At 35.1% G+C, this 12,896-nt stretch overlaps 1 protein-coding gene across 11 annotated transcripts in view; it reads left to right on the plus strand.

The window, feature by feature from the left end:
• Positions 1-12,358, plus strand: part of LOC140847828 (myosin-IIIa-like) — a 29,049-nt gene extending 16,691 nt beyond the window's left edge. For all 11 annotated transcript variants that reach the window (XR_012128025.1, XR_012128026.1, XR_012128024.1 and 8 more), the window contains 2 exons: positions 11,332-11,444; positions 12,029-12,358. Coding sequence is in view for 3 of the 11 variants with exons in the window: in XM_073229222.1 (XP_073085323.1) it covers positions 11,332-11,385 (54 nt within the window). In the remaining 8 variants the exon portion in view is untranslated. The remainder of the gene's footprint in view (positions 1-11,331; positions 11,445-12,028) is intronic.
• Positions 12,359-12,896: the final 538 nt, after the last annotated feature.

The following is a 12,896-nucleotide window of genomic DNA, read 5'->3' on the forward strand; positions in this document are numbered from 1 at the left end:
CTTTCATTCTAATAAAATTCATAAGAAGTTTTAAAGGTTGCTTTTATCCAACTAAAGACTAGTAGAACCTTTTTTTAACCACTGTAATGGCATATTTTGTGTCCATTATGATGTTATTAGCATTTAATTATTGTATTTCTTTCAGAATGTTCTATTGGTTTTCCTGCAGGGAAATGATAATCACTATTAATTATAATGTTTCCATACTTTATATATATATATATATTTTTTTTTAATTATGGTTTTTAAGTGATTCTACAAGTAATGGATGATCATAGTAGAAAACACTTTACACTATACAAAGAACCACTTGTAACATTTTATGAATTTACTTCATCCTTTTTTGTATGTTTAAAATGATTGGCAATATTATTTATGAAATTTTTTTCACTTAATATAATTCCATATAGACAATCATTTTTATCTTTCTCAAAATAAATACATTGATGTTGTTAATTAAAAGCAAATATAACCAAAATGCTTGTACTGTAGAGCAATAATAATGTAGGTGCACCTTCTCCTGAGCAGGTGATGTACCTGGAAATCTATGGCTGAGCTCTGCTCTTTCATTTTGTAATCTGTACTCTGAAATTTGGCAGGGTCCTTAAATTGTACTTCTGGAGTCCTACATCCCCCTGCTCCATTCTGGAGGTCTGCCATCTGACCTCTCTGATAGCTCTCTGCTGTGCCCTTGGGTGGAATCAAGTTTCCTGGGCCTCCTGGCCTCCTCTTTGCAGGTTTGCTCTCTGTCTGGCCCATCATGTAGTAGTATGCACCATACACTCATTATCCACTGCCCTGGTGTCACCACATCTTGAGTCCCTTCCATTCAGTTTCTCTAGGGAATGGAACTTCCGTCTCTTGCCTGGGTGTGTGTGACAGAGGAGGGCCCAGGCCGGCTCCTAGATGTGGGGTAAGAAAGTGTCAGCACTTTGATTAGAGACTTCCAAAGGATCCCTTGCTTTCTGCTCCTCCTCTTCCAACTCTGCCTCCACTTTCACTATTAACTAGCTCTTCTTGGGCTGATCTGCTCAGGTGACCTCAGAGTAGCCCTCAGCTAGTACTTCAGCATGCAGCTGCCCCTGCATCGCTAAACCAGTTGTCACTAGGTTATCTGCTTTCCATACTGAAAAATTTTGTTGAAATTCCTTGTCCACTGCTCTCCTTTTTTCTTGTGGTTTATACTTTTAAAATATTCTTTTGCTATCGTTTTAATGAAGATTTATAGTGAGAGGGAATAAATTTATCTGTTAAATCTGCCACCTTTAGTTGAACCATAGAGCGTTTCATAGTTGTAAAGTATTTTCAAGAAGTTTTTCAAAATCTGAAACTGTGTATTAAAGTATTTTATAGAAGTTTAAAGATTTTTTAAAATAACCAGTTGTGCTCTTTAAAAATAGGCAATTTATTATGATGGCAGAATCATTTTGATTTCTCAAGTTTAAGATAGCTTTGTTTTTAGTTGAATTACACATTAAGACAAAGCAAAGCTTTTACTGATCTAAACTTAAGTAATAGTACACAAATTATGAACTTAGACTATTTTGTCTTATGTCAGTGGAGAATTCTTAAAAATTTACTTTCGTGTTTGTGTTTGCATATTTGAGATGTAATGGTGTACAAATCTTAATGTAGCCTCGAATATAAAATTTTTTATCATTATTTCCTTCAAAACTTTTTCAATAATTATTTTTTTTCCATGCAAAATCATTTACAGTTTAACATTTGAATGGAGATTCAGGTATTCTGCCTAATGGGCCTGGGCACAAGGTATAAATCTCTGTCCAGAGATTAAAATACTGAATGAGACCGATCATTGTCTTTTATGCCTGTCAAATCCCTGTTCTAATTATATTGTTATTTCTCAGTATTGTCACTTGGGATTAGGGGAGAGTTGGAAACTCTGGATTATAGTTAATGTCCTTTTGAGAGAGTAGAAAAGGTTGATTAAAATGGTTTTAGAATATCCAGTACAAGTGAAGCAGTTTCCTGATATAATGAATCAGTAGAGAATTAATATCTTCTTTGAACTTTGTCCTTCTGTTTTATTATCAGGTGGAAGTATTGGAAATATTCCAAAGTGACTTGAGGAAAAAGAATATACGGTAGTTTACTAAAATAGTATTTCAGAAATCTTATGTAACTGAACTTAAAAAGTAGTGAAAGAAGAGCATAAAGAAAGCACAAAATTGGCAAACTGTCTGTAAGGATAATTGATTTGCATATGTAAAATTAGGCTAATTACATGTACACATAAGTGGCTCAAGGTGCAATTATCTGATTTATAAACATGAATGGTGCAGGTGCTGCTTTAGAGGCTTGTTCAGAAAACTGGCTTGTGACATCAATACTTTGTTCTACAAAATGACTAATTATACTTCTTTGGTAATAAAGCCCAAATAAGTTATTTTACCCAAGGACACAAATGAGTGGCCAAAGAGAGGTTGTAATATTATACAGAAAGTCATTTTATCAGTGCCGGGCTTCAACATGTATCTCCACAGAGAGGGTGTCCTGGAGGGGTGATCAATCGGTGTTACACCCTGTTATTAGCTTGGCCTGTGGGGAGGCTACACCTGCTCAAACTCCTGCTCAGTGACTTTTCCCCATGAAAAATCATTTTATTTATATTTCGATCCAGAATTGAAATCCTAAGAAAAATATTTCCCCAGCTCTTGCTGGGCGGCCTGTTTTCTTTATTATTAAGTCATGATTTTTAATTATTCTTCCACTTTGATACAATTTTTCTCTTTCCTGTATTTTTCCTTCATTTTGTTATACTCTTTGATCATGAGTGCTATACAAAGCCCTGTTTAGCAAAATTTCCTTATAAATTCTCTGTATGTTCATTTTCAGACTCTATTGCCCATATTTATTAAAAGAGCGCTAGTTGCCCTCTGAAATTCTAGTCACATGCTTATAATGAAACTAATAAGAGAAGGGAAAGAAAGTTTTCTGTGGGAACTGATTTTTTTTTTTTTTTACAGAATGCCTGTGGGAGTTTTATTGTCACTTACATCTTAGGTTCTCCTAGTGATATAGGCATAAGGGGAGAACTACCTTTTTTTTTTTACTTACAAAATACTATACTTACATGATTTTTTTGAAATACCATACTTACATTAATTTCTGCTTATTGCTGCCATATTTCTTGATGACATGCTTTTTAAACTATCGATACCTCTTTTGGCTTTGCATTTTCTTTAAGTCCTAATGTGTGGTGTTGAGGGTCAGTGGCCAGGTTGGAGGGAAACCTGAGGAGGTGGGAGTTGGTTAGGTTTCTGTATGTTTATCACTGAGCTGAGAGACTTAACAGAGTCAAAATTGAATTAAATCAGTCTATTATTAAGCATTTGCCACTGAAAAAACAAGGGGAAAACAAATTTACCTGCAATTTTCCTTCTTGGTTAGATGAACAGCCACAGTGCAATCATGTAAGGAAAGCAGTCTTTGTTCCAGGGACTGTTTATGTGGGACTTCAGCCGTAAGGGAGCCAAAATTCAGAGTTCGGATATCTTTCTGTTAAGGGACCTTTTCCCTCATAATCCAGTCTTTACTGTAATTACTCCTTTCACAGTGGTCCTGCAGACTGTATTCTGTTATTTATCTGAGTTAGTCCTGATTTGTTCACTCTTTTAATAGTGACATTGCTTTCTGTCATTGCTTTCCAATTATAACAATTTCTGTCTTTAAAATTATATCCCTTCCAAGAAATCAAATACTGGAAATTACAGGTGGCACTTGGAAGCACAAAAATTAGGCAGATAGTCATAAAGGCTCTCAAATGCACATTTCAGGTAATTGAAGTGGTTTTCATAGATATAAATACTGCTTTCATCTGTCATGTGTAGTTCTGTTTTTATACTTACATCTAGTAAGATAAGATTTGTCATTAAAAAAAGAAACATAGGGTGACAGAAAGAAAATAAGTTAGAATAAGTGAATAAGTGGCTGCTATTTGTTTAGTTATTAACCCTCTGATGTTTCTGCCCTGGAGATAACATGTCCACAGAAGGGGAGATGAAGCCGCTGCAGGCTTGTCTATGTGGGAGGTCGTGGAATCAGGGCAGGATTGGGAAGCCGGGCTTCTGGATTGCTCTAATAGCATAGCATTGTTCCTTCCTTCCTGTAGCTGTGCACAATTGCAGTGGAGGAGCAGACTGAGGGGATGGTTCCTTTTATGTTCATAGGACTGAAACAACCATTCCCAGCTCTCATATAAAAGGCTGTTATTTGGTGGACTTGCAGCATAGCAGATAGCCAATTACCTAGAGTCATTTCATTTTATTTTCTGTTTAAAGGACAAGTTGGAAAACCAGGCTAAATGTACTTCCTTACACTCATCTAACCCAGGAAATATATAAATACTATATGTCATATTTGTGAATCTTTCTTCCCTAGCCATACTTAATTCTTCTTATAGCATCAGCTCCCTGAAGAGGAGTGCAAGTATAGTATTATTTCAGGGGGAAAAAGTCAAGGGACCCGAAGTGTTTTGCTGTTTAGTGAATCAATATATTTTTACCATATACATTGAAATATTTCATGTGAGTTCCTTTTTTATCATCAATTTCTTGTTGCTAACATTATCAATGTTTATGGTGTTTTCCTAAGAATTTTAAAACCTGTTAGGGTGAGGGAACTGTTTAATATCTTGATTTAGTGGTTACATCATTGCATACAATTGCCAAAACACATCCCACTGCATACTTAAATGAGTCAATTATGTTATATGTCAATAGTGCCTTAAAATACTGCTTCCAGTTTACACATTAGAAAAGTAATGTGAAAATTATGTGTATTACAAAACTATACATTAGAAAATACCTATCAGGTGATGGTACCATTTTCATTAGTATTTTCTCAGGAAGTTTTTGGAATGCAGAATTTGGTATGTTTTATTGACATTAGGTCAAACATGTCAAACTTTGAAGAGGTACCTTCCATACCATGTGAAAAGATGGCCTTCTGTTATTGTGTGAGTGTGTGTGTGTGCACTCATGTGCATGTGCACATGCATGCATAAGGGTACAGAACATAAGTGTATTCACCCAGTTACTTATTAATTTCATAAATGTTATCTGTCACTTCTAGCCAGGCCCAAGTAGAGTGACCTATACCTGTTAGTGCTCCTATCTGTGCTGGTAGGGTTTGCACGTTCAGCGGAGAGTGTGTCATCATAAGGCTTATAGTCTAATGGGGGGAGAAAGACAATTTAAAAGAAATAAATATATAACTATATGTATGTATTAATGCTATAGGGAGTATAAATGGGCTATTAATAAAGATGAAAGGAATGACCAACGAAAAGAGAAGTGAAAGGAGGGCTGAGTAGGTAACATTTCAGTCTGCCACCTGAAAAAATAGGATAGTTTTTATACTTTTATTCTTTAATATATCTTCCAAATACTCTGATGCTAGGAATCACTCCTGTCTCAAACCCACTGAAGCAAAATCTTCAAGAATGACATTTTAAAAACTAGTTTTTAAACAAATGCTAAGTTGATTCTTTTTAAAAGAAAATTTGGAAAACATTGTCAAAGGTTCTCAAATTTCAGTGTGCATAAAAATGATCTGAGACTTCTGCTTCTGGCTATTGCAATAACGTGTCATCATGTTGTACCAAAATTAGCTAGAAAACTGGATAAAATGTATTTTTAAAAACACAATACTTCTCAGACATTAGAAAAGAGATAGCTTAGGCCTGTGACATTGAAAAAAGAAAATCAATGAGGAGAATTCTACAGTCACCTCATTTTCATTGTTAGAGGCAGTAAAGATCAAGGAAGGAATTCCCAAGGAGATCACAGCAGTCTTATTAAACTGAAAAGATTGGAAAGGTAGTTGTAGCTGAAATTTGCAGAAAAGAGGGAGTTAAGGAAGAAGAAAGTGCCAGAAATCTGCCTGGGGACTCCCATGAGTCTTTGACCAAAAACCAAGCTCAATAGGTAGAGGGCAAGACTTCAGGCAGTTGGACAAAGAACAATCACCAGGGAGAGAATTACAGAAGCTATAATCGAAACAACTACCAGAGTTTGTGCAGGGTTGAGAGATGCTTGAGAAACTTTGTTAAACACCTGAAGCAGTTAGTAGAGACCCCTAGAAAGGTTATGTTTTAGGGGAAGGGCTAAACTAGATGTAAAGAGCTACCTAAACCCACCCCCAAAAACTATAAAAACAAGTCTTCAAAGGTTCAATTTGGTCCACAAGTAAATTAACTGCTTGCCAGAGCCACATTTAACATTCATTAATGGAAAACAATAAAGCCCAAACATTCAAATATAAATTTAATAACATCCAATATCTAATAAAAATTATTAGATATGTGAAGAGGCAGGAATATGTCATCCATTATCAGAAGAACAATCAATCAATAGAAACAGACCCACCAAATAAGCTAAAATAAAATGACCAAGATGATGGAGTTAGCAGGTAAGGACTTCAAAACAATTATAAATATGCTCAAGGATCTCAAGGAAAATCTGAACATAATGTTGAAAGAAATGGAAACTATAGAAAAGAACTGAAATGTAACTTCTCGATGGAAAAAAAATACAGTATCTATAGTGAAAAATGCACAATATCGAGTTTTACGGCAGATTAGACATGGAAGAAAAGATCAGTGAACTTAAAGACAGGAAAATAGAAGCTGCCCAGACTGAGCACTGAGAGAAAAAAAAGAATGAGGAAAAAAGCCCATTTGACCATAGTATATTATGTAGTATTCTAATCTACTTGTAACTGCAGTCTGAGAACTGGGGTGGCTGGGGGGCGGGGTGGTGGGGGTAGGGGAAGATAAATATTTAAGTAAATAGTGGCTAAAATTTTTCTGAATTTGGTAAACACTAAAAAGCCACAGCTCTAAGAAGCTCAAAATCCCACATGTAGAATAAACTAAAACCACTCTAAGATGTGTCACAATTAAGATGCTGAACATTAATAATGAAAATTATAAAAATATCAAGAGGAAAAAGGTCACATTACATGTAGAGATCAAAGATCAGAGTAGCCACTAATTTTTGAAAACGAGTGCAATAGAATGACATCATTAATGCAATGCAATAGAATGGTATCTTCTCAGCTTGCCTCTTCTGGCATGGACCCATGCGTTGCGAGCAAGCTGGGATGTGGGTGATGGGCACCCCGTTATTCTTGGCCTGCCACTCCTGAGTTAGGAATCCATTGTATGAATGGAGGCTAGGTAGAGGGATGGAGTCCCCCACACGCTCTAGGAATTTAGCTCTGCAGTACAGAGTTGGGAGAGGGGGTGAGAAGTGCTGGTGGTCTCCCCATCCCAGGAAGCTACTGTAGACCTTGGATGAATCTGGAGGGACAGGAAACCCAGTCTTCTTGGCAACACTCACCCAGAGTGAGTTGGGAGGTGGAGGAAGAGAGTGGCTCAAGTGCACAGAGTCTTGCTGTTCCTACCAAGATTTAGGTATATTCTTGAGTGCTTCTTGATTTGCTGTATATCCTTTACAACAGTTTCCAAAGACTTTAAGTGGTTGTTCATTTTTATAATTTTCATTTGTTATGATTGTTTCACTGCTGATGGGTCCACAGAATTCTTCATAGCACCATTCTGAGAAAAAGAATCCTATGAAGTCTTTACAAAAGAACTAATGATCTTGTGTTTTGTGTGAGGCCAGCATTATATTGACAAAGGAAGGCAAAGACATTGGAAGAAAAAATTATAACATTCCAGATGAATGTATATACAACAATTCTTCACCAAATACTAATGAATAAAATCCAGTAATATATAAAATGTTAATGTATCATGACTGGAGTTTATCCCAGGAATGCAAATTTACTAAAACATTAAAGTAAGTTTGTTAAATATTAAAATTCACTGCATCATAATTCACTGCATTAACAGAATCAAAGAGCAAAAAAATCATGAAAAACATACCAAAATTCAACACGCTTTTGTGATAAACATTCTTAGCTCACTAGGAGGAGATGGAAATTTCACCTAACAAAGTGCATTACCCAGTTTTTTTTTAAAGTAAGCATAAGTTTGGACTCTTCACAAAAACATAAAAAATATGTTCAATATCTTTAGTGAAGTTCCAATTAAAACCACGGTGAAACTACTAGTACACACTCAATGTCTAAAAGTAAAGACTGATAAAACAGTATTGGTGAGATTGTGGAGCAAGCTGAACTTTTACACATTGCTTACGCAGTGTGAAATTGCACAATCACATTGGAAAGAGTACAACAGTGTCTTTAACATTACACATACATTTACCATATGATCGAGGTTTCACTTGTGGGCATTTACTAAAAACTAGTTTCTAGAAAAAGATCCAGACATCAGTGATGGTAGCACTTTTATAAAATAAGCAAAGTAAAAACAAGAATGAATATTGCAAAAATAGAGTTTCTGCTTTTGTGGCCTCACACAGAAAATGGGCAGATGAAGCGAAAGGCCTTAGAAACATTCCTAAAATAAAAAAACAATGAAGTCAGGAAGCCTTCCCCTACCAAATATAATTCTTGTTAAGAAGCTATAGTTATTGACATAATAGATATTGATGCAGGAAAAGTCAGATAGGTGTACAAAATGGATAAAGAGTCCAGAAATAGATCCATAAAGATCTATTTATAGATAAGATAAAGAAAAATGGAAAAACAACTAAAGTCAGGAATACCAACTGCAGAAATTAGCAGCCCTTCTTCAGAAATAGGAGTAAAAATCACATATGCTTTCCCAACATAGTAAAGACAGAGTGCATTCAGAAAATTTACAAAGGCTGTCTTGGGACAGTAACTGTAATGGTCTGTTTATAGAAAAGCATCCCTTTTGATTTAGGGCTTTTTGAAAAAAATGTTTGACTACAGCTTCAGTAGAGAATTCATTTTCACTGCTGCTCTGTTATTTAATTAGTGTAACTCTGGTTTAAGAAAATTATGCTTCAGTTTTGTTTGATTAAGGAATGTTAAGGGCTTAAAATAGCTTTGTGCTGCAAAGTTATACTTAACAGTTTTTCAGTCTTCTGTTACAAATCCTTCTTTTAGTCTTAGTGATTTAAGAATTGTGTAGACTGTTTATGATGTATTCATTCACCTGGATGCCATTCTTTTAAAAGGGAAATATAACATCATTTGTATTTTTAAAAATCTGTTGCCTAGATCAAAAACATTTACACTTCATTTTATATCTTTTAATCCTTCATATTCATGGAAAAAAATGTACTTGAGTTAAATATTTTTTTCTTTTGCAGGGAAGGCATTTTATGCTAGTTGAGCAAATTTTAATTTCATCCAAGAGCATATTTGAAATTTTACTAATTCTAAATGAGGATTTAGAAAATTCATGACGTGATTTCATTTTATTCATCTTTAGAAAGAGTTCAGATACAAATTAAACATTGCAAAGGGATAACAACAATAAAATCAGGGAGAGAACATTAAGAAAAAAGTTGATGAATTTGAGTCTCCCCTCTCCCCCCAATAAAGTAAATTTCTTTATTGCAGAAGATGCCATAACCAATTTAAATGTACGAAAATAACCTAGAGGAGACTTTTTGTCAACATATATGAAGGCAGATTCTCTGTCATTAAAACTTTTATTTTTTTCCCTTCAACTTGATGTTATCAGTCTGTCTGTGAAATGCTACAGTGCTGGCTCATAATTATCCACAGAACTATAATTCAAGACCTAGCATATAATCCAGGCAATTATAGCTCTAATTTAGAGTTTTTCAAACTTGGCACTGTTGACATCAATGGCAGATTGTTCAGTGCAATGTTGGCAGCACCCCTGAGCTCCCAGTGCCAGTAGCATCTAGTCCTGACATTCAGAGATACCTCCAAGCAAAATCATCCTTGGGGCAAAATCATCCCTGTTTGAAAACCACTGTTAGCTGTATTTTAAGCCCAGCAAGGGCAAAAGGTGCTCTGTCTGCCTTCGATCCATGTTAGCACTTATCTTGGTGCTTTATACATAGTAACAATTCAGGAAATATTTGTTGAATATAAAGAAATAAAGAATAATTCTTCTAGAAATCTTTTCTTAACCAAAAACGCTATTACAGCAGCAACTTATGTTATCAAGAATAATTTCTGCATTAGTGCCTCACTTATGAGAAAATGTGTTGAATATAAAATGCAACCATGAGTAGGATAATTTGCTTCTGAAACAGTATTATAGGGGGCCTATCATAACTTATATTAATTCTTTATTGCTCCATTGTTATTTTAAGACTTTTACAAAAATTCTTGATGCTGGCACAGCTAGATTTTTTTTTAATTAATGGACTTTATTTTTTGGACAGTTTTAGGTTTGTGGAAACATTGAGCAGTCGGTACAGAGTTCCCATAAACTCCTGATCCCCAGTTTTAACAAGTAGTAACATTTTGCAATTATATGGTATATTTGTTACAGTTGATGAGCCAATAATGATACATTATTAACCCAAGTCCATAGTTTACATTAAGGTTTGTTTTTGTGTTGTTTATTTTGTGAATTTTTAGACTGTATTTTTTTTAAAAGCAATTTTAGATTGCAAGAAGACCACAGATAAGAACCCCAAAGAGAGGTGGGGAGAAATGCAAAAAAGCTAAAGGTCAGAGATTAGGGGATCCAGTACCCAGGGGTCACAGCTTCATCGGGACACCGTTTACTGACTTATCTGCCCTCTCAAATTCCTCTGCTAATACCAGTGTTTCTTTGTTCTTCAAATCGGAAGCTCCTTGAAAGTTTCCTGTGGGATTTACTGTTACCTAACACTGGTTAATCTGAAGGTGAAAACCTCCCTTATCATGTTCTTCCCTCTTGTTTTTCCATTAGATTCCCCTACTTGGGGAGGAGGCTAAAAAACCTGAGAAACATATTTAAACACAGTTTTCTAGAATGTTAATTGTGATCCTTACTTCAATACACTCTGAAATTTTGCCAGAAAGGAGGCATGTTTTAAAATTAATGCACATATAAAATAGTACATAGCCATGTTTGGAAGTCATAGAATCTACTGCACTATTAAGCTATCAGAACTCAAAAATAGTTTTACGCTCTAGATCCTAATATTTGGTATGAATTTGTAGAATCATGATTCTTGTCCTTGAATTCAAAAACCAAGCCCGTGTGTCTCCAGATTCTCTTCTAAAAAGTAATGCATATGAAAATTGTGTTCAAGTCACTAATTGTTCACTCATGCAAGTTTATATATTCATTTGATTAATGAAACCATATAGATGATGGAAGTAATCATTTGAAACAAAAAATTGCAACAATGTTTAAAAGTATTTTCAGGAAAGCTTTCATAGCATGTACTTAAGATGTCATATCTATTTTAATATATATCTTGAAATATGTTTTTATAGCTATGCAATGAAGGATCGGTGACTGATCTCGCAAAAGCCTTCCTGCCTTCCTGAAAAAGGGCGAAAGAATGAGTGAGCCCATAATTGCCTGTATTTTGCGTGAAGCACTATTGGTAAGGCCATTTAAATTGTTTGTGTGTTAGTTATTGGGCATTCTTGTTAAATAAAAAATGTGGATCCTAGTTTTAGAAAAAATCATTACATTAGTATTTATTGGTGCAAGAGTATATGCAAAATCTGAAATGCTTAGCATAAGAAATTCCTTTTTTCCATTCAAAATCTACCCTCTTTTGTTAACAGAACGCTGAGTTCTGATTTCCTAAGTGCATTTCAGTGATTGTAATTGTGATGAAGGTAGCTAATTTTTGTTTTTTTACTAATAGTTAGGTTTTTATTTGCCCATTATTTAAAAGAAGTTTATAGAATGTTCTTTTTCTATTGAGATCAACACTCTTTTAATAAACTATTTGATAGGAGCCAAGGGTATACTCTGGTTTTAGAAATTTTTATATAGTCCAAAGTACAAATGATGTACTTTGATTGAGCTAATTCAGTGTGAAACATTTAAGAATGTTTGAGTGTTAAATCTTAACATGTATTTCCTATTAATTTTGCACAAATGCATCCACCTAAAAATTTGTTGTTTTTGTTGTTTGATGTTTTCTTTAAAAGTCATTATGTATTTCCCACCTTTTAGGGACTTCAGCATTTGCATAGCAATTTTTGAAAAAAATGTTTGACTACAGCTTCAGTAGAGAATTCATTTCCCAGCATCTCCCACCTGGGATACCTGCTGCACAGGAGATGTATAAGTACTTAACCTCTTTGCCAACACATTCAAAGCCCAGACTGCAGATCCGACAGCCTGAGTTCAAATCCTGACTCTTCTACTTTCTAGCCATGTGACCTTTAGCAAGTTAGTCCCCCTCCCAGAGCCTGGTTTGTTGTCTATAAAATGGGATAATAATACCATCTATTTTATTTGGTTGTGGGGAAGATTAAATAAATTAATAATGTAAAGCACTTACAGCATATCTAGTATCTAATACTCATTCTGTAAGCATGATCTGCTGTTATTATTACTATGGCCTTCCCCTCCCCATCTGTCTCTCTCTCCCTCTATAATGTGGGTCAGACAAAAGATCCTGTCTTCTTAGGTTTTGCATCGCTAGTGTCTCACACTTGCCTGCTATATGCTCAGTAAATATCACATTGTATTATGGGTAGAAGAGGGTGTAGTCATGGAAATTCACTTGCTTTACTAAAAAATATAGCTGTGCGCTTTTGAAAATCCTACTCCAGTTTTCCACGGTCATATATTCTCATTTCAGAGAAGCTCCGTGACTGCTTCTCGTTCTTACTGTGGCATCTCAGTGATAGTAGTCAATAGCCTACAAATAGATTCAAATATATTTGATATGCATGTAGCTCATCACTGATTAGAGGGACCCCAGAGCAAGGCATTTGGCAAAGCAATCACTGTGCTTCCATGAAATGAACAGTCACCTCCTGTATTTGATGGTCTCCAGCCCAGAACCTGAGCAGTCCTGGGCTCCAGCCCACAT

Source organism: Manis javanica, chromosome 2 (genome assembly GCF_040802235.1).
Source record: "Manis javanica isolate MJ-LG chromosome 2, MJ_LKY, whole genome shotgun sequence".
In the NCBI taxonomy this organism is placed as follows: domain Eukaryota; kingdom Metazoa; phylum Chordata; class Mammalia; order Pholidota; family Manidae; genus Manis; species Manis javanica.